The 19,753-nt window shown below is 62.9% G+C and overlaps 1 protein-coding gene across 1 annotated transcript in view; it reads right to left on the reverse strand.

Annotated features, from left to right (window-relative positions):
- Window positions 1–964: 964 nt before the first annotated feature.
- Window positions 965–19,753, reverse strand: part of CCDC40 (coiled-coil domain 40 molecular ruler complex subunit) — a 34,439-nt gene continuing 15,650 nt past the window's right edge. Inside the window, exons 8-19 of the mRNA XM_054593081.1 lie at window positions 17,785–17,942; window positions 17,481–17,603; window positions 15,351–15,472; window positions 12,618–13,044; window positions 8,359–8,604; window positions 7,308–7,521; window positions 6,101–6,270; window positions 5,902–5,993; window positions 5,694–5,814; window positions 3,028–3,216; window positions 2,560–2,718; window positions 965–1,504 (exon numbers count right to left, since the gene is read on the reverse strand). Of these exons, the coding sequence (XP_054449056.1) occupies window positions 1,253–1,504; window positions 2,560–2,718; window positions 3,028–3,216; window positions 5,694–5,814; window positions 5,902–5,993; window positions 6,101–6,270; window positions 7,308–7,521; window positions 8,359–8,604; window positions 12,618–13,044; window positions 15,351–15,472; window positions 17,481–17,603; window positions 17,785–17,942 (2,273 nt within the window). The 3' untranslated portion in view covers window positions 965–1,252. The remainder of the gene's footprint in view (window positions 1,505–2,559; window positions 2,719–3,027; window positions 3,217–5,693; window positions 5,815–5,901; window positions 5,994–6,100; window positions 6,271–7,307; window positions 7,522–8,358; window positions 8,605–12,617; window positions 13,045–15,350; window positions 15,473–17,480; window positions 17,604–17,784; window positions 17,943–19,753) is intronic.

Raw genomic sequence — 19,753 nt, forward strand, 5'->3', positions numbered from 1 at the left:
GGGGAGGGGGCGACACCCACCCGTGAGCACGCCCCCGCGGCTGTCGAGCTCCCTGGGAGCTGGCCAGGCATCCTGCCAGTTTAGCCTGAAAAGCGGGCGCAGATGCTTGGCATCGAAATGGCAAAGATAGAGAACAGTTGGAAGCAACTTTAATCAACTTAAACTTAGTAACTCACTGCATAAAGGAAAACGTCGTGACCCACAAACTCGACTGTGGTGAAAACGTTAGATGACATTTACCGGGAATTTCTCATACAGTGAGAAAATGCTTCTGTTTAGAGGAGCGAGCTTCTCACAGGGGATCCCCAAAGCTGAACCCAGCGGGATCTTGCCCAGCGGAGTTCTCACCAGCAGGGCGCTGGGCATGCACCTGGCAAAGCGTAGGGCATTCCCCGCTTCTTCACGGTTTGTCTTTCTCTATTGTTTTAGAATAAACACACCTTCCTCCATAGTCAGAAAAAAAATTTTTATTTTCCTGTTGAAAAGTTTGAAAGTGAAATTATTTTGTAGACGATTTTCCCTTTACAGAGAAACCACAGGCAACAGGTGCTCGGGAATTGGGTGTGGGGCCGGGACAATGAAGGCGGGCCGGGGACCCACGGCTCGGGCTCATTGCAGTTGTTGGTCTCTGTAAACAGCCGAGGGCAGTGACTGCCCCTGCACTTTGTCCCCTGAGCTGAGAATCGGGATTTCACCCAGGCTGGGAGCGGGGGCAGGAGAAGGGCCCCGAGTTTTCTGGGGGGCGGGGGGGAACGGGCGAGCTGCGCATGAGAAGAGGCGCTGTGGGTTTTCTGAAGAGCCGGGCGCTGGGGCCTGAGGGCCGCACCCTCCAGCTCTCCGGGGGCCCGTCTCTGCTCCCCCATCAGACAGAGCGGGCGCCAGCGCACGTGAAGAGGAGCCCAGCCCCGCCGAGCACTCCACGGGCAGAGGCGGGGGCCCCTCCCCCACCCAGGTCTCCCTGGGGGGAGCGAGTGCAGCCTGGGAACACAGTTTGTGCCCACAGGCGCTGCCTTTGCAAGGGAGGCCTTGCCTAAGTGCGCACAGAAACGTTGGGATTTGACTTGGTTTAAACCGGTGGGTGGCTAGAAAAATTTCCCGCCGTGCTGGCCTATTTATTTCTCATAAGTAGTGTCATCCTCTGAGGGCAGACAGGGCTTTCAGGACACAGAGAGACCCTGTCCCCAGTGGTACACACAATCAGGCCTTTCCCCAGGGGGCCGGCCTCCCTGGGCGGCGCAGGCCAGGCCCCCTCCTAGACGGCGGGCCCTGGGGCGTCCAGCTTGCTGGCCACTGTCTGCCTGAGCTTGTGCAGGGCCCCCTGGAACTGGGGGTGCTCGTCCTGCACGCGGTCGAGGATGGTGCCGATGGCGGCCAGCCGGTCCTCCAGGCGCCTGCGCTCCTCCAGCAGCGACTGCTTGGAGCGGAAGAGAAACACGTACCTGCCGTCCTTCACTGCCTGCAGGTGCTTGAGGCGCGTCTGCAGGGCCACGAGCTCCGAGAGTTTCTTGGGTGGGACAAGAGACCCCGCGTCGGGCTGTGCAAGTTTAAAGAGGATGCCCACCGGCCCCCTACAAGCCCCGGCTTGAGGAAATAACGGAGCAGAGCTTCCAGGGAAAGGGACGGCCGGGCCTAGGGGACCGGGCTGGGGGAGAGCTTTCCTGCATTGCCGAAGGGGCAAGGGGCCCTGTCCCAGCTGACCAGTCCCAGGCCCCCAGTCCTGCCGGGCCCTCTGCTCCTCACACTGTCCCGTCTCGCAGGCAATCCCGCGGGGACGGCTCTGCAGTTCCGAGTGAGTTGGAGTGCGGCCCGGTGCCCCCACGGTGGGCGGCGGCCCATCTGCAGGTCACTGTCCTCCTTTCGTACGGCGGGGACCTCAGACAGGCCTCCCGTTGTGTCCACCGGTCGCCCTCTACCCCTCGCTCAACCTCCGAACCTGAGATGCTGCTAACGCGACCGTCTCCCCCCGTCCCCCGCCCATACCCGTCCAGTGTCTTCCTGCTGCCCCAGCGAAAAGCCTGAGTCACCGTCACGGTCCCCAAGGGGCGGCCTCCCTTCCCTGCAGCCAGCCTGCGGCCTCGGGCGGCCTGGGGCAGCCTCGAGCTCCGGCTGGGCCCACTGCCCCCTGCCTGGTGCGGCTCCCTCCCTCGCCTCCTTCCATCTGATTCAGATGTCATTGCCTCTGACCCCCCTCCTAAAAGTGCAATTCCACCCCACACTGTTTATTTTTCTCCAGAGTGACCGCCACCTCTAACCCCCCACAGCTCTGTCTGGCTCTGGGGTTTATCACCTGGCCTCCTGGCCCCGGGACGCAGCTTCGGGGACAGCAGCTGCTGTCATTTCTGTCCCGCTAGGCAGCCCCGGGACCCAGGGCCGAGCCTGGACCACGGCAGGAGGCCGACGCGTGTGGGATGGACGGAGGGTCACCAAGTGCTTGGCGGGGCTGCCACCGGCCGGGCTCGGCTGGCCAGGAGGAGGCGGTGCCCGCGGCCCAGGGTCTGCTGCTCCACGCGACCCCGCAGCCTGGGCTCTCGCGGCCCCAGTGGCCCAGGGCCAGTCTACCTGTCGCTTGCCGGCCTTGAGCTGCTCCAGGCTGGCCTCCAGCTCCTCGCTATGCGCCTGCGCGGCTGAGAGCTGTGTCCGCTTCTCCAGAAGGGAGTCGCTCACGCGCTTTTGGGTTTCTTCCAGCTCCTGGATGTTGCTGCTGCACTCCTGGGTGGCCTAAGGACAGACGGGACTGGCGTGGGGCCCTGTGTCCCGGGTGTCCTGCAGACAGAGCGGAGCCAGGCCCTGGGCACATGCACGTGGTGTGGGAAGATCCCCAGAGGGGACAAAAATAGCCCCGCCCCTCTGCGGCTGTGACCCAGGTGGTATGGGGAAGGGGGGCGAGTCCCCACTAAACCCACGCTGCAGTCCACTCCCTGGAGGTCAGCGACGCCTGCCGGTGAGGCTGGCGACGCCCGCTAACCCGAAGGGAGGGGGCAGGCGGACGCCAGCCTCGGGGTGGGCCGTCCCCGGCAGGCTCCCTACTTTGTGAAGGTCCCTGATCTTCCGTCGCAGCTCTGTCTGCTTGTGGTGGAAGTCGGTCCTGGTGAGAAGCTTCCTGTCCATCCTCCTCTGCCCCTCCGCCTGGGTGGCGATGGTCTCTCTGCGGGCGACGGCCAGCTCCATGTTGCGGATCAGACTCTCCTGCTGCTTCAGCAGCTGCCCGTGCTTGACCTGTGCACACGGGGCGGAGGGGCGGGGTGGAGGCCGGTGGGGCGAGGGCAGTGCCCCCAGAGGACGGGGGACCTGGGTGCCTTGTCCCCTGGACAGAGGGCTGTGGAGGTCCACAGAGAGAATGAAAGGAAAACAGGGCGACCCTGAGAACCGGTCGGAGACAGGGGGGCGAGGTCAGGCCGCACGCGGACCACGCGCAGCCCGGCCGGGCCCTGGAGCGGAACAGGGCCGTGGGCCCCAGCCCCGGTGGGACCGGGTCGCAGTTCGCAGTTGGGTTCTTCGCCTTGTCCGGGGTTAACGTCTCCGCTGGGACAGGCGCGCCGTGGTCTGGGGACGGCGCTGGGGCTGGGGCGGTGGTGAGGGGCGACGAAGGGTCGCGAGGGGCCTTCTGGGAGCGGCAGAAGGGGCTTGATCGCGGTGACAGTCACACACACACGGGCACGTGTGTCCAGACTCACCGTATGTTTAAAATACGCGCCTGTTGCGGTAGGCGAGCTACGCCTCAGCGCAGCTGCTTCCGAGTCAAAAAAGGATACACAGGCAAGGACTCCTCAGTTAAGAACGGTGGGGCAAGACCTACCCCCCCCCCCCCGTTTAATGTGGACCGCAAGTGACGACCGCCTTGTTGGTGTCATTGTCACAACAGAGCAGAGCGTGGAGGGGAAGGCCAGGCCACACGGGGGAGCCGCTGCGGTCACCGCGGTGGTCGAGCCGGTGAGAACAGATTACTCAGGACCTGCTGTCGGCAAAACTGGCTCCCCAGCCGCGAGGAAGGGGAGATGGCCCATCGCCCCGAATCAATCCTGGGCGCGCTCAAGGTCTAAATGCGTGCGAGCGATTGAAATGAGCTCGGGAATAGAGTCAGGCAACTTCACGCTTGGGGGGTGGGGGGCGGGGGGCTGAAGCCATGCAGGAAACCCAGAAGCCGTACAGAGAAAGCACCAACATGTCACCCGACAGAAACACTCAAGACTCGCCGAGGGGAAGGGACCCCACACAAACCAGAAAGACCAAGAGTGGGGACAGTCCCTGGACGAGGTATCAAAGGCGGGGGTCTGGGCCCCAAAAGGAGTACCCAGGAGATCCTGAAACCTGCTAGGAAATACGCTACTAGCCCAGGAAGAAACTGACCAAACGCCTACACACACACACACACACACACACGCGCGCGCACGCGCGCGCACAGCTGGTGAGCCAGCTGGTGAATCCTGAATCCACGTGGCACGGAGAAGCCTCTTTCCACTCAGGGGATGGTCAAATGCGACAAAGACCAATAAACCGCCCTGGCTGGTGTGGCTCAGTGGATTGAGGGCCGGCCTGCGAACCGTAAGGGTCACCAGTTCGAGTCCCAGCCAGGGCACAAGCCTGGGTTGCAGGGCGGGTCCCCAGCAGGGGGCGCACGAAATGCAACCACACATTGATGTTTCTCTCTCTCTAAAAATAAATAAATAAAATCTTGTAAGAGAGAAAAAAAACATAGCACATAGAAGGCTTGGTTCTATGCGGAGCTTCCAGCATCCCCTGGGGTCTTGGTGCGCATGCCCTGCAGATACGGGAGCCGCTGTAGGGATATTATCACAACATTGTTTATAGTGACTAAACAACTAGAAACAACCAGGCTTGCTTGTCATCATCCTGGGATTGTTTCCATAGATTATACGTGCGTAGCATATTCTGTGCCTGTTCAAGAATGGGTTGACACCCACATGGCCCTTTAAACGGAAGTTGCCAACTTACAGGTATGCATCTTATTTTTCGTCAAAGAAAAAGCAAACGGCCAGCAGGAGCGCAGGCGGGCGGGGCGGCCCATCTGTGTGTTTGCGTGGGCGAGGCTGGAGCGTGGGCCCACTGCAGCCACAGGCACGGCTTCTGCGGCTGGAAATGCCAGTGAGGTGGGGCGTCTGCCTCTGAGGCGTCCAGAGCACACGCGTCTGATCGGAGCCCCTCTGAGCGCCCAGCCAAGGGGCTGATGATTAAAACCAGCCTGTGAGACTCATGTGCCATCGACTTTGACGACCTGCTCGCATTTGCGTCCTTCAAGCCCCGGACCTTCGGTTCAGTGACAGCATGTGATTTAATCGCTGGCCTCGTTAAGGCCAGGAAACCCAGTGAAAGGCAGCAGCAGAGAGCGGTCATGCGCAGAGGGCCCCCAGGGACGCGGGGGTGCACTCCTTGAACCCTGTACCAAGTGGTGCCCTCTCTGGCCCAACAGCGGGATACGCCCCCCTTTGTGGGCCATGAGGTTTGCGGTCACAAGCAACATTTTCAAGCCCCATTTTCAAGTACCGCGTGCAGAGATGGCACCCAGTGGGGGTGAAGTAGCAGCGGTTGGGGCCGTGCTGCGCGTGCGTCTGCGCGCGTCTGCGTGGCTCTGTGATTAGTTCAGTGCAGGAAGGACAGGCCCTGGGGTAAGGCCGGCGCCCCGCGTGCCGGTCGCGGTGCCCCGGGCCCCGGGCCGCCCGCCGCGCCCCACCCACCTGCATCCTGTGGATCTCGGCCTTCATGGCGCGGATCTCCGTCTGGCCCGTCTCCGAACTCACCGAGGCGCGCATCTCTTTGGCCAGCTGGATTTTTTTCTCCCAGAGCATGATCTGGTGTCTTTGAAGGGACACAAGGCCGCCTGAGGCGGGAGCTCCTCTGACGCCTCCCTGAGCCCGGGCTCCAGGGCCTCCCCGCGGCACTCACTCCGCCTCCACCAGGCTGCTGAGGATGGACGCCTTCTCCTCCGCCAGCTGGCCCAGCCGCTCCCGCAGCTCGATGGCCTCCCGCTCCGCGGCCTGCGGGGGCAGGGACGGGGACGGCTGTGCGGTGGGCGCGGGAGGACACGTGTGCGCACAGCGGGGCCCCCCGTCAGCCGGTGCGCTCGGGGGTGGCGGGGACTGACCCTGAGCGCGTGCACGAACTCGTTTTCGGTCACCAGGTTGTCCTGCTGCAGGTCCGCGGAGCTGCTGCGGTTCTTGCTCAGGAGCACGTTGAGCTTCCGCAGGTCGTTGTCCAGGTCTTTCAGGTGGCGCTCGATGTCCTTCTGCTCCTTCTTCTCCTGGTCGATCTTGTCTGTGGCAGAGCGGGGGTTCCGGGGGCAGCCGGAGCGTCAGGTCCCGAGGACTGGGAGCGGGCCTGTCTCCCCGCAGCGCGCCTCCCGCCCCACTGCCCCCTCCCCGATCATGTCCCTCCAGGGCCAGAGGAGAGGGACGGGTCCCTTCTGGCTGCTTGGCTTCCAAAGCCTGGCCTTCCCAGGACCTGGAAGGACCGGGCACGATGACCGGCGGGCAGGGGGCGAGATGAGGGAGGACACATGTGTCCAGCAAAGGGGCCCCGCCCCCGCCCGCAGCACCCCGGCCACGCTCGGCGGCTGGAGGAGGAAACAACTACCCCCATCTCCGACGGGCGGGTTTGGCGCCCAAGTCAGGGCGAGCCGGGGGCAGGACGGCTCGGGGAAAGGGGCCCTGACCGCGGGGCAGCAGCCCCAGGGGCCGCCGGGCCGGGCGACCTGCACGGGTCCCGGGTCAGGAACCAGACGGGGCCGAAGGGGCCGCGGTGCCTCAGCAGGTGGCCGTGGGGTGGGTGGCTTCCGGGCAGGATGCCGGCCCCCCTCCTCGGACACCTTGGCATGTGGGAGACCCCCAGGGTTTAGACACAGCCTGGGGCGAGGCAGGGACTGGGCCGGGGTCGGGGGAGTGGGACCGTTTTCTAAGTTTAGCTGCAGAGGAAGAAGATCCTCTTCCCGAAGCCCTGAGCTGGGGCACCACGGTGCCACCTATCTCCCTGGGCAGGGGACGGGCCCGGGGACCCGCCGCGTGCCGGCGATTTCAGCTGAGCCGCCCTGTCTCGGGCTGGAGGGCCCCCTTCTGGGGGCGCTCTCTGGCGGCGGCACCCTGAAGTCTGGAACGTAACGAATTCAGTGCATTTTCTCAGTCGTCCGCCGCCGTGACCGCGCACCGCCCGCGGGTCAGGGCCACAGCCACACTCACACCTGTGCCGCAAGCGTCGCCGGTCTGCCTCTGAGGCTTCGTCAGAGCCAGCGGCGCCCCCCGCGCAGCGGCCCCCGCCCCGGGCCGCGGAGCCGCCGGGCGCTGAGCCCAGGCCCTTACTCTCGATGCGCAGCTTCTTCTGCTCCAGGATGCGGACCTCCTTCCGGGACAGGTGCAGGGAGGCCAGCTGCCCCTCGCGCTCCTGCGTGGCCTTGACCATCTCCTGCTGCAGCCGCAGCCAGCTGGCCTGCGCCCGCGTCACCGCCGCGCTCTGCTCGTCCAGCTGCTTGCTGAGCCGCTTCATCTCCAGCTCGAGCGGCCCCAGCTCTTCCCCCTGGGAGGACATTCGACAAAAGGCAAAAGGAGCCCTCCGTGTTGGCCGAGGCCTGCTCTCTGGCTGGGCGGCAGAGCGCCGGACCCTGGACACCCCGCGCCGGTCCCCCGGCCCGTCCACGCGCGCCTGACCCGCTGCGGGAGACAGCGAGCGGTCCTCGCTGCTGGCAAGGTGGCAGGCTCGGGGGACACTGCTCACCCGATGGGGCCTGGAAGATTGTCTTTTCCCTGCAGACTGTCCCACTCAGGGACGTTATTCCCTTTGACCCGCCCCCCCCAACCGGGGGCGGCTTTCACAGAGCCCACGGGGGCTTGGGGCCGACCTGAGAGTCACCACTCGCCCTGCCCTGGGGCTGGAGGCCCAGGCTGGGGTCCTCAGGGAGCAGCACCTGGAAAACCCACAGGATGTCCAGCCTCCAACCTGGCCCGCCTCACTTGGAGCTGCAGGCCGCGGGTCCACGCCCGCCACTGCCCGTCTCTGCACGGCCCGCGGGCTGCACGCTACAGCAGCAGCAGCAGCAGGACATTTTACGGCCGATGAAAGTTACACAGAAATCAAACTTCAGTGGCATAAATAAGGCGTCACTGGACACCGCCACACCTGCCTGCTGACGCACCACAATGTGGGGGCGGGGGGGCGGGCCCCTGATGCCTGCAAAAGCTGCTGCCCGGCCCAGACAGCGAAGGCTCGCGGCCCCAACAGGAGCCGTTTCAGCCGGGAGACGGCTGGGGAAGGAGGGGCTGTTTCCCGCGCGCGTGCATGTCTAACCACAAGATGGTCCCTGCACGAGCAGGCGCGCCCAGCGGTGAGCGGTGGCCCGGCCCGGCCCGGGCATACCCCCAGCTCGGAGAGCATCTGCTCCAGCTGCTTGCTGAGGGTGTTGATCAGGCACTGCTTCCTCTCGATCAGGATCGTGCGCCGGGAGATCTCGCTCTCGCTGTTGCCGATGAGGTCGTTCATTGTGGTCACCTCCCCGTCCAGCTCGGCCAGCGTCGTCCGGTGCACCTCCAGCCTGCAGGTGGTGTTTGTGATGTCCAGCGTGGTCTGGGCGATGTCGCCGTCAATTTTGGAGAGATGTGTCACCTGCATTAGCAGAAGAAAACACGTCTGAACATTCGATTTTCCCGGGCGGCGCCAGCGGAGCAGGAGGACCTGCCCTGTCCTAGCCTCCGGCCTGGAGGAATTTCCCACCTATGGGGGGGGCAGGAAGCCGTTCCTCTGCCCCCTGGCCCCTGAGGACTGCTCCCGATGAAGAAAGGTCACTTCATTGTTTCTTCTTAAACAGACAGTAACACACATGATGCGAGAGTGTGTAAACACAGGTGAGGGGTAAACACCCCTGACCCTGCCGCAGGTGTGGCCACGCCACCGCCTGGAACCTGTCCCTCCTTCCAGGGTCACACGACACACTTAGGTTTGTAAGCCACTTTTAAAGAAAATCCTCGCCGGCGGATTCAAAAGAAATGTTTGACTTTAGAGAGAGAGGGAGAAACACGGACGTATGAGAGCAGCCTCTATAGGTCGCCTCCTGCGTGCGCCCCAACCAAGCCCAGGTGTGGGTGTGCCCTGCTTGGGATTCGAACCCACAGCCGTCGGGTTACAGGTCAGGACGACGCTCCAGCCCACTGGGCCTCCCGACCAGAGCGCGAGCCACTCTTTCGTTTGATGAGCCTTGTCTTCCATTCCTGTCACAGGGCTCTCCACGGCTGCGCCACGTCCCGTGGCACCTGCGACGAAGCCTGGGCTGGGCGGCACGGCGGCCGCCAAGCCCGCCTCCGTCCGGCGGCCCGCGGAAACCAGGGTGCCTGCCCTCCGGGTCCGCACACTGTCATCCGCCTTCCCCCTCTAAATGACGCCGTGGCCGACGCGCAACTTCTCATTTGTGTTCGTGGGACAAATGTCCCTATACTTTCCCAACAGCTGGACACAGTCCTGTAAAGAAAAGGCCCCCTGGGGGAGCTGTCCAGCACCCAGCCCGAGGCGTGCGGCCCTGGGGCGCTCGCCCTGCGAGGGCATCGCGGGCCCGCCGCGGTCCGGCGGCTCTGACCGGCCCACCCTGCCTCTTCCGTGGGCTCTCGGAAGGCAGACGGGCTCGGGACCCTCCTACGGCACAGGGTTTATCACAAAGGCGTCTGTGCAGCTCAGGCGAGGAGGCAGCTCACCTGGGAACGGGTCCTTCCGGGGGGGTGGTGGCTCTGCCCTGACCCTTCTGGCCGGCCCCTCGGCCTTTGCCGCCCACAGTCTCAGCTCCCTCCCAGCCCCCTGGGCTTCCCGACCTGGCCCCGGCGGACTCCGCCCCACGGGCACTGTCTGACCAGCCACCGTGCGTGACTTTCCAGGACACGCAACACTTCTAGGGTTTGGTGGGAGGTCCTGGCCCCCGGAGCAGAGGCCCCCGGCAGCCCCAGCCCCCGCGCCCTGCGGTGCCAGTCTTGGGGCCTCCTGCCCACTGAGCTCGGGTCACACCACGGGCCCCTTTCTTTGCCCAGATCGTCCGCGATCTCCAGGCCGCTCCGGGGTCTTCACAGGGCCCTGCCTTCCTCTCCGCCCTGGCGCTCGGCACCCAGTCACCAGCCCGCACCCCCCCGCACCCCCCGCTCCACTACCAGGCTCTTCTCCCCGCTGAGGTCACCCGGTCTCCCGGATGTCAGCACCGCTCCTGAAGGGACTGCCTAGAGCCCACCACTGGCCCGCGCCCACCCCAGCCCCTCTGGACCCCCAGCCCCAGGCGATGGCGTCTCACCCCAGGCGTGCCCTGCCCCGCCTGCCGCCTGCCCCCAGCCCCCAGCCAGGGGGGTTTCTGAGCAGACCCTTTACTGCCCTCTTCTGGACACTGCTGGTAGTACATGTACGAGCTTGGAGGGCGGCTGGAGGACAGGGCAGGGCCTGGGGGCCTGGGGGCCTGGGGGCAGGCTTCAGAGGTATCCAGGGGGGTCGCACAGGTTGCTGCACACCCACCATACTCCTTAGCTTCTGCAGCGCAGCCCAGGGCCCCACATTCGCTCCCAGCTGCTGGTCTTGCCCCAAGTTCCCAGAGAACGGCCTGGCGGAACCCCCCCAGGGGCAGCCAGACAACCCAGGAGGTGCAGGTCTTCGCAGGCTCGGCTCCAGCCCCGTGTCCCCCACGTCCTCGGCACAGCCAGGACAGCTGCCCACCCTCCTCCCAGGCTTCTGGGGGCCGTGAGGCGGCGACAGGCGGCCGCCAGGTAGACAGTAGCCCTGCCTCTGCCCCCCAGGAGGACAAGCAAGGCCGCCAGCTGGGCTGCGGGTCCCCGCAACAACAGTGGTAGTCAGGGGGTGCTCTCCAGACAGCGCGCTCAAATCCTGTACATGGTTAGAGCCGACCCGCTGAAACCTGGGGGTCTTGTGCCAGGGAAGAGCGTAGGCCACACGCCAAAGCCTGGCACCTCCACCTGGGCTCCCCACCGGCCACCCCGCCAACAGCCTGGGGTGGTCACACAGGTGGGACACGCGGGAGGGGCCGAAACGCACGGGTGTACGTTCGCGGTTCACCTGGTGCCTGCTCCAAGGATCCACGGGCGGGACCCGCCCGTCCCCCTGAGGCCTAAGTGGGGGGCGGGGCATGCGCTGCCGGTGGGCACCGGCTGCAGCGGCCTCCGCAGGGGCCTCCAGCAGGGTCCCAGCACGGGAACAGGCAAAGGAGAAACAATTCAAGCTTTTCCAAGGACCTAAGGACCTGGGACCACAGGGCAGAGCGAGGCAAGACCCAGGAGATCGAGAGAGCTCATGGTGTGGCGCGGGGCACCCCTGGGCCAGCAAGACCGCATCCCCCTCAGGGACTCGGGCCGAGCTCGGTGAGGCAGGTGCTTGGGGGTCCTGAGGTCCATTTGGTGGACTGAGCGCCGGCCTGCGACCCAGAGGGTCATGGTTTGATTCCCAGTCGGGGCCCAGGCCTGGGTTGCAGGCCAGGTCCCCAGTAGGGGGAGCATGAGAGGCAGCCACACATGGATGTCTCTCTCCTTCGCTTTTTCCCTCCCTTCTCCCCTCTAAAAATAAATAAATAAAATCTCAGTACAAAAACAAAAACAAAAACACTCCTACCCTTTGACCCGGGGTTCCTGCCCCAGAGCCTCGCCCTCGGGCGATGGACGAGGACTTGGAGGGAGCCCGCCCCTGCTGAGCTGTTCATACTGTCGGACACCGAGAAACCGCCTCCCCTGCCTCATAGAGAACTGCTGACAAAATGCATACATTCGTTGAGGAGATGCGACGATATAAAAACACCAGTGTAGGTTGTCAAAGGATTTTTTTAAAAATGTTGTTAAATACGGTCAATAAAGTAAAATAAAACACCACGGACAGAATGAAAAATTGGACTCTACACTTACTGCTTCTGCGCTTCTGTGCATATTTCAGGAAAATTCATGAACATGGATTAGAATGGACTTAACCGCCAGCACGTGTGAGTCCTTGGTTAAGGTGCGAGGACCTGTGCGTGCTCACGCGTTTCTGGGCGGCCACGAGTGTGTGCACATGGATGGGCACGCGCGCGTTTCCCTGTGCCTTGCGTGCATGCACTTATTTGGTGGCACGTGTATGCACGCGTGTGTTTAGAAACACTTCCCGAAGGAAACGTGCCGACGTTCCAGAAGGACTATCCCGGGACACCTGCCTTACTTCCCTCTTCCTGCCTGTCTGCGTTTCCCGATTTTCTGAAATAAACACGTGTTGCTTTTACAGCTAGAAAAAGAGAGAAGTGCCCTGACTGGTGCGGCTCAGTGGGTTGAGCACCGGCCTGTGAACCGAAGGGTCCCTGGTTCAATTCCCAGTCGGGGCACCGGCCTGGGTTGCAGGCCAGGCGCCCAGTGCAGGCGCGTGAGAGGCAACCACATGGATGTTTCTCTCCCTCTCTTTCTCCCTCCCTTCCCCTCTGTCTAAAAAGAAAGAAATACAATCTTTAAAAAAAAGAAAAAAAGAAAAAAAAAAAGAGAGAAGCAAAGAGACGTGCCAAAGCCCCTGCCCCCGTGGGTTCTGCTGCGAGTGACTGGCAGGTCTGTGGGCTGCACCCCTCCCCCACTGTCCCCGGGACGCCCTCTGTCGCGGTGTTGGTGGGGGTGGGGGGGTGCAGGACTTACTAGGTTGGTCTTTTCCTTCTGCAGCTTCAGGATGAGCTGGTGGAAGTACTTGGTCATCTTGTTGGAGGTCAGGTGCTCCTGCAGCTTCTCCACGATGCAGGCATCCAGCTTCTGCCGCAGCTCCAGCTCATGCCGGATGGCCTGCTGGACCGTCTGCAGCTCGCCCACGGCCGTCGTGTGCTCCATGCGGGCCCGGCCCAGCCCGTCCTCCGTGTCCTGCAGCACCAGCCGGTAGGTGTTGACCTGGTTCTGCAGCACCTCCTGCCTGGCCAGGCACTGCGCGGTCAGCTTCCGCAGCAGGCCCGCCTGCGTCTCCGCCCGGTGCAGGAGGCTCGCCAGCTTCTCGTTCTCCTCCTCCTCCCGCACGATGGACTTCTTGTAGGCCTCCGCCTCCCCGTCCAGGGACTTCAGCTGGTGCCGGCACTCGCTGCCGAACCGAGAGCAGAGCCCGCGAGTCAGGGCCCGGGGCTCGCGGCCGTCCCCACGCGGAGGAAACGCGCCCGGGCGGAGGCTAACAACTCAGACGCCGGTTGTTTAAACAGCAGACGTGGACACTAGGAAACCGACGGCGTTGCCTGACTGCTGCTCTCTGACACTTTGACAGAACTGTTGCCCGTGTCGAGCCCGCGTCTAAAACTCGTTTATGATGGTGACGGGGGGGGGGGGGGCGGCAGGGGGGGCAGGGGAGGGCGGCACGAAGGTTGGGGCACGAGGGCCCGCCTCCTGTCCTCAGGGCCACAGTCCTGCCGGGGGGCACTGTCCCAGTTTCAAAGACGCCAACACGGAAGGGCCAGCGTTTCGGAGGCTCGTCCCCCCCACCCCGGGGGCGTCGCCTCCGATGCTGCTGCCCCCTCGGCAGCGGCTGTGGTGCCACCTGCCAGGGGGGCGCCAAGTGAGGAAGGACGGTCCCGGGTGGCGGAACGCGACTCTTTGTTTGCGGGCCAGGCTTCGGCCCTTCTCACGGCCCTTCTCACCGGGAGCTGCCTGCTCCCCGCCCCCGGCCCCGCCCCCCGCCCCGCCTCCTGCTGCGCCCGCGACAGCCCGGTACCGACAAAGTGTCATTGTCACAAAAGGAGAGAGCGCGCGACATTTTAAAACCCTGTACCTGGTTTTTCAAATTTCCTGTAATGTGGTCACGTACCCTTGATAAAAATTATTTTTAAAAAACCCACACACTTTAAAAACTTCCTTGAGCCCTGGCTGGCGTGGCGCTGGCCTGCAGGCAAAAGGGTCATCGGCTCGATTCCCGGTCAGGGCTCAGGCCTGAGGCCTGGGGTGCGGGCCAGGTCCCCAGTAGGGGGCGCACGACAGGCAACCAGTTGATGTATCTTTTGTTCATGTTTCTCTCTCTCTCTTTCTCCCTTCCTTCCCCTCTCTCTAAAAATATATAAATAAAATCTTTAAAACACACACACACTGTGAGAAGAAATTACGGCATTTAAAAGAAACAAAACTTCCTAGATTGGTAGCTACCAACAGAAAACCATTGGAACAAAGAACTGGGGGACACAGGGCGGTGCCCCAAGCGCCGGCCGCCTGAGGGAGAAGAGGGGGCGGGCCGCTGGGCAGACACACACCGGCGGGCAACGGGGCACTGGGGCCCCACCCCCGAGGGGGTGTCCTGTAGGGCACCCACCCCCTCGGCTCAGCACAGCGGCCTCTGTGTTTTCTGGCTTGTTTCCCTGAACGGATGACCTTCTGTGCTCCCGGCAGCCCCGTCGCGGTCCCCAGCCCTGGCCGGCGCCCACTGGGACGCGACCTCGTTAGGGACATTGTGCAGGTCGCAGGGGCGGCCGGGCCCCGGTCCACGCGACGTGTCCGCCCGCCTCGGAGCCCGGGTGGGAGGGAGGCGTGGTTCACGGGGCGGAGTGAGAGCAGTCCCGGCCTCCTCGCCACGGCCCCGTGTCCGGGGCCACGGGCCCAGTGGGTGCTCTGTCTGGGAACAGCCGGGAGACTGGGCTCGGGGGACAGTGTAGGGGGACACACGGGTCAGGTCCTGGAGGCACCGAGCGTTGGACAAGGGCGGGAGCCTCACCGAGGAGCCACCTGCACCCTGCGTTTGTTCCCTCGTCTAGCACGTCTTTCTTGGGCCTCGCCCTCTGCCAGGCTCCCAGCGGCGGCGCCAGCAAAGAGACCAAGTGGGAGCCACGCCAGTGTCTCGCCAGTGCCACGCTGCTGCGCAGTGCCGCTGGGCTGTCACCTCGGGGCCCCATGGCCGGGCAGCTGGGGAGGTAGGGCAGCCCTGTGCCTGGAGGCCCCGCCTCCGGCGCCCGCCCCCGGATATGTCCACCGTGGCTCCCAGTAACAGAGAGGGGCCTCTTCCTTCCCCCGGGGGAGATTAAACAGGATTTCAGCTGGAACGCAGCCCCTGACGGAACAATTGGGGAGGATGGCGTTTCCGCACCCAGGTGGCGAGGTTTTCAAATCAAAGGGACACCTTATCGCCCCAAGATAAACACCCTTTTCTCTTCTTCCTCTGTGTCTCCTTAATCCTCCCAGGAAATCTGAGCAGGAAAGCCAGCCGCTCTGGGGCCAGGGAAGTTTGAGAGGACTTAAGCAACGCAGAAATCTTGGTGAACAATAAGGGCGCTTTCAGGGCGGAAGCGGGGCTGCAGGCGCCTCCTTTGTCCCAGGAGGCCCGCTCACAGGGGACCAGGTGGGCCCGCCACTGCCCGGGGACAGCCCGCGCGGCCCGCCTGGCGCCCGAGCCCGGTCCCCCGCCGCAGCCCCCACCTGAGCGCCTCCTGGATGGTCCTGTGGGCCTCGTCCCGACGCTGCATGCCCACCAGGCTGGTGGCCCACTGCTGCAGGATCCGCCTCTTCTCGAGGCCGACGGCCTCGATCTCCGCGCAGGCCTGCGGCCAAGAGGGGACGCTGCACCCACACGCCAGGATCAGAGCCGCGCCCTGCCCGCGCCCGCTTCCTCCCCTTCCCGTTCACGCTCGCTCGTCTTTATCGTGCTCCACAAGAGGACAGTCACGAAATGGCCCCTCGAACCCCGGCCTGAGCCTTTCCTCAGGGCCTCATGGGCCCGATGCTGCGGGAAGCGGAGGTGGGGCCCACGCGGGCAGGCCCCTGCTGCCCGCCAGACCCTGCACGTGGCGTGGGCCTCGGGGCCAGCCAGGCTGGGATGCCAAGGCCTGGGCGGAAGCCATTAAGGGTTTTAAACACCCTCCTCGTTTTTGAAACAATGTGGCTCTGGCCAGGACACGCGGTTGGAGTGTCGGCCGACGAGCCAAGGTTGCAGGTTCCAGGTTCCACCCCTGGTCAGAGCACATTCAAGAATCAACCAACGATGCATCAATAAACGCAACACCAAAAATCGATGTGTGTGTTTCTCTCCCCACGCTGTCTGTCTCTCTCTCTCTCAAACCAATAAATAAAAAACTTTAAAAAAGTGTTCATTCTATACGCGTAAACAAAAAGAAAATAAAACCACCTACACCCCCACTTCTAGTTCATCCTTTCTAATGCCCTGGGGCTGCTTCCACCTGCGTAGGCTCCAAGTGGTTCGGTAATTTAGTGTTAAAAATTAGCGTACTGTAAATGGGTTCCCCTGCTGGCGAATGTTTACCGTTGGCCTTGAACCGCAGGGGCTGGGGAGCGGACCCCCGTGCAGGCGACTTCTGGCATCTAGCACTCTCTGCGTAGTTGGTGGCGCCTCCACACACAGGGACTGTGTTCCCCCTGCGCATCTTTTCCTTTAAAGTACCTGCTTTCCAGGCTACGCTTAGAAAGGCCTCTCTGGCCCAGGATTTTATAAATATTTTTCTTTTCTTTTCCTCTGGTACATTTTCCCCATTTACATTCTTGATCCCATCTGGAATTTATTTTAGTGTCTGGTATGAGGAAAAAGTCTAATTTTTTCCCCCAAATGATTAACCACATGTCCCAGCACGAGGGGTGTGTCACCCACTCATTCTCCATAATTCACAACCGACGACATTTTCAGAGACGCGCGTGCTCGCTGCGGGCCTCTCGCTGGGCCCCCTGGCCTGTCCGTGCGCCCGGCCCAGGAGCACGCGATTCTAGCCTCCTGGGCGATGCCGGGGGCCCGCCGCCCAGTGTGCCCAGGATCTTTGGTGTTGGCACAGAAAGCCCCACGTCTCCAGAAACCCCTCCGTGTGGCTCAAACAGGGACCGTCGGTCACCCCTCAGGAACCTTCTCTTCCAAAACAAGTCTTGGCTGGCCTTCTGAATTATTTTTCAGATCAGCTAAAGAGCTGCTTCGCTCCCTAAAAGTCGCGTTTTCTGCGATCCTGACCGGAACTCATCTGGACTAAGTTTATTTCCAAGCTGGAGGACGGCAGCCCCCCCACGGGCCCAGGGCGCGTGTGCGGTCCACCCACCCGAGCCCTTCTGTCCCCTTCAGTAACAGTGGCCTGTCCCTTCCTGGGACCCTGCACGCGTAAACACTGATCGGGGGCACAGGAGGAAGGAGTCACAGCAGCTTTGGTTTCTAGCATCGGCCACAGAACTCGGTGCTGCACGGGGCTTGTCTCCCCCCGACTCCGCACGGAGTGGACGTGCAGGCACCGCCCGGGCGTGAGGTTGCCCGGGAGGCTTCCGTGGGCCCCGGGGAGCCGCGCTGTGGCTGCGGGGCTGGCTGAGGGCTGCCCAGTGCACACAACACAATGTGCCCGTTTCCGGGAGGCCTCTCAGCGCGTCTCTGGCTACGGGAGGAAAAACTACACGGCCTCTGTCGGCCGGTACCTGCTTCGTCCTCACAGGGGTCAGCCCGAGGTGCTGACGAGGACCCAGAGCGCGGTCATCCATTCAACAGGCACATGGGCAGCGGTGCCATGTGGCGGGCGCTACGTGGGCGCTGCTGCGGCTGAGCGCACGGGGGTCGCTCGCTCTTACCTCGCTCACGGCCTTCCTGAGCAGCTGGGTGTCCTCGGCCTGGGCAGAGGACTGAGCTTCAAAAAGGGCGATTTGCTCCTCCAGCTGGTTGGCTTGGGTGGTGAGCCGGTCCACGTGCAGGTCCTGGGAAAGGAGACCGCGCGCCGGCCTCTCAGGGACGGACCCCCGACCCGAGGGGCTGACCCCGGGGCTGGCCACGGCCTGTCCGGGCAGCGGCAGTCCCGTGAGGGGCACAGCGAGGCGCCGCCTGGAAAGCCCAGGGGTTTGGCAAGGCCCCGGGCCTCGGCCTTGCCCAGCTCTGTACCTGCTGCTTCTTCTCCAGCTCGGCCCGCGCCCGCTCCGCTTCTGACTTCTTCACGACTTGCCTCATCACGCGGATGTCGTCCCGCACGTCCTGGTCGACGTTCTGCATGTAGAAGACGTTCAGAGCCAGGCTCTCCATCTCGGCTTGCAGCGCCGCCACTGCAGAGAGCGGGAGGCCGGCCAGGGCGTTAGCGCCGTCGCCCCGTTCCTTCCCTGCACGCCGACCGCCGGCTGCTCCGCAGCGGCGATGTTCAGCTTGCACGGACTGGCCTCTACCGGCTCTTCATGGAAGTGGGGGGAAGGTGGGCAGGTTTTTCAGTGGCTCCCACAACTTTTGACCCTGGTGCTACTCCTGAGAGGGAATCAGTTCCAGGAGTAACACTCACGTGGCAGAAGGGAAACCTTCAGGTGGCCTGACCCGAGCGGGCGAGCCTTTAAAAGTAGAGCGGGTTCTCTGGCGGGTGGCAGAGGAGGAAGTGAGAGAGGTTCTCGGAGTCAAGGGGGGCCGTGAGCGGCAAGTCCTCCGTTGCGTTGCGTTCACGTCCTGTTCCTCCCGTGGCCAGCAGGGGCGCTGGTGGGGTCCTCACTGCCTCCTGGGTTTCACTATAGTTTCTCCAGGGCTCTCCCCGGAGTTAAGCGCTCCTGTCAGTGCCTGATAAATACTTACCAAGACATTTCCTTCTGTCCCCGTGTGGGGTGCACAGTGGGTTTTACCAAACACCCCTTAGCATCCGCCAGAACATAGTTTCCCTCTCCTTTAATTGATGAATATAACATATTAAACCAGTATGAATGGCTCTGAATTAGTCCAGAAGCAAGCCCTTCTTGGCTAAGGGGTATTTTCCTCTTACTGTATTGTTGCTGAACCAGTATTTGATATTCGCTAGCGTTTATCTGGGACTTTCACACCTCCTGAGCGGCTCTGCCGCACAGTTTTCTGTTTTCGACGTGGCCGGCTTTTGCAGCGGGATTACCCTCAGCCTTGTAAGATGGGCCCCGGAAGCGTGTCCCCAAGTCTCCGCCCACGGAGGGTTGAATAACACGGTGAGTGTTGTCCTGTCTGGAAGCCTGCGGCATTTTTCCCCTTTACTTTCAGAATTTAAAAACGTCACCAGCTATGTCTACGCATGCTTATCATTTCTGCCACCTGAGAGGCCCCCGCAAGCCTTGGCCTCTGAAGATGCGTCTTCCTTGAACTCACGCAAACGTTTTCCTCTCTTGTCATTGGCTAGTGCTCCTGACCTCCTGGAATTTCTCCCTCAGGAATATCACGTCCCCAGGTCTGTGACCTTCTACCTCTTTCTCCAAACGTCCATCGCTTGTGGTGTTTGCCCTGAATTCTGGGGAGAATTCTTCTCATGGGCTTTCTAGTTTCCACGTTCAGTTTTCAGCAGTCTTGATTTGAATATTTAGGGCCTTTCCGTGGCCGATGATTATTTCTAAATTTCAAGTATCCTTTCTCCCAACACTTTGGTCTCATGGGATGGACAAGCCGCCCAGAGCACCAACCGGGGCCCGGCTCCGTGTCGAGAACCGGGTCCGCCCGGGCAGGTGGCTGCTCTGTCCGACCGCCCCGCCTCCTCTCGGGCACGGGGGCTTTCCCCGGTGACTCATACTTCGTTGGGAAGGTGTGGTGACTGCTGGGCCTCCCCTCCCTCCCCGGTGAAGCGGGCAGCCATGGATGTTGTTCAGTGGCAAAGTCCCCTGTTCCCTAAAGGGACAGCGCAGTGGCTGCGGTGGCGGGCAGGGCCGGGGAGGGAGAACCGGTACCATCAGCTGGAACCCGCGCCGGGCGGGACAGCTTCCGCTTCTGCTGCCCGGTGACCTCCAGAAAGGACAAAAAGTCGGTGGAGACGCTTAGATCTTTCCAGAAGCCCACCCACAGCCGGAGCCCCCGCTAAGGGGTGCTGGCGGGCACTCCCTGAGGTGTGCGGAGGGGCTGGGGGGGCCGCGCCCTCTTTCCTGTCGCA

Source organism: Pteronotus mesoamericanus, unplaced genomic scaffold (assembly GCF_021234165.1).
Source record: "Pteronotus mesoamericanus isolate MK-2021 breed Mesoamerican mustached bat unplaced genomic scaffold, CSHL_Meso_final scaffold_408, whole genome shotgun sequence".
NCBI classification, from domain to species: Eukaryota; Metazoa; Chordata; class Mammalia; order Chiroptera; family Mormoopidae; genus Pteronotus; species Pteronotus mesoamericanus.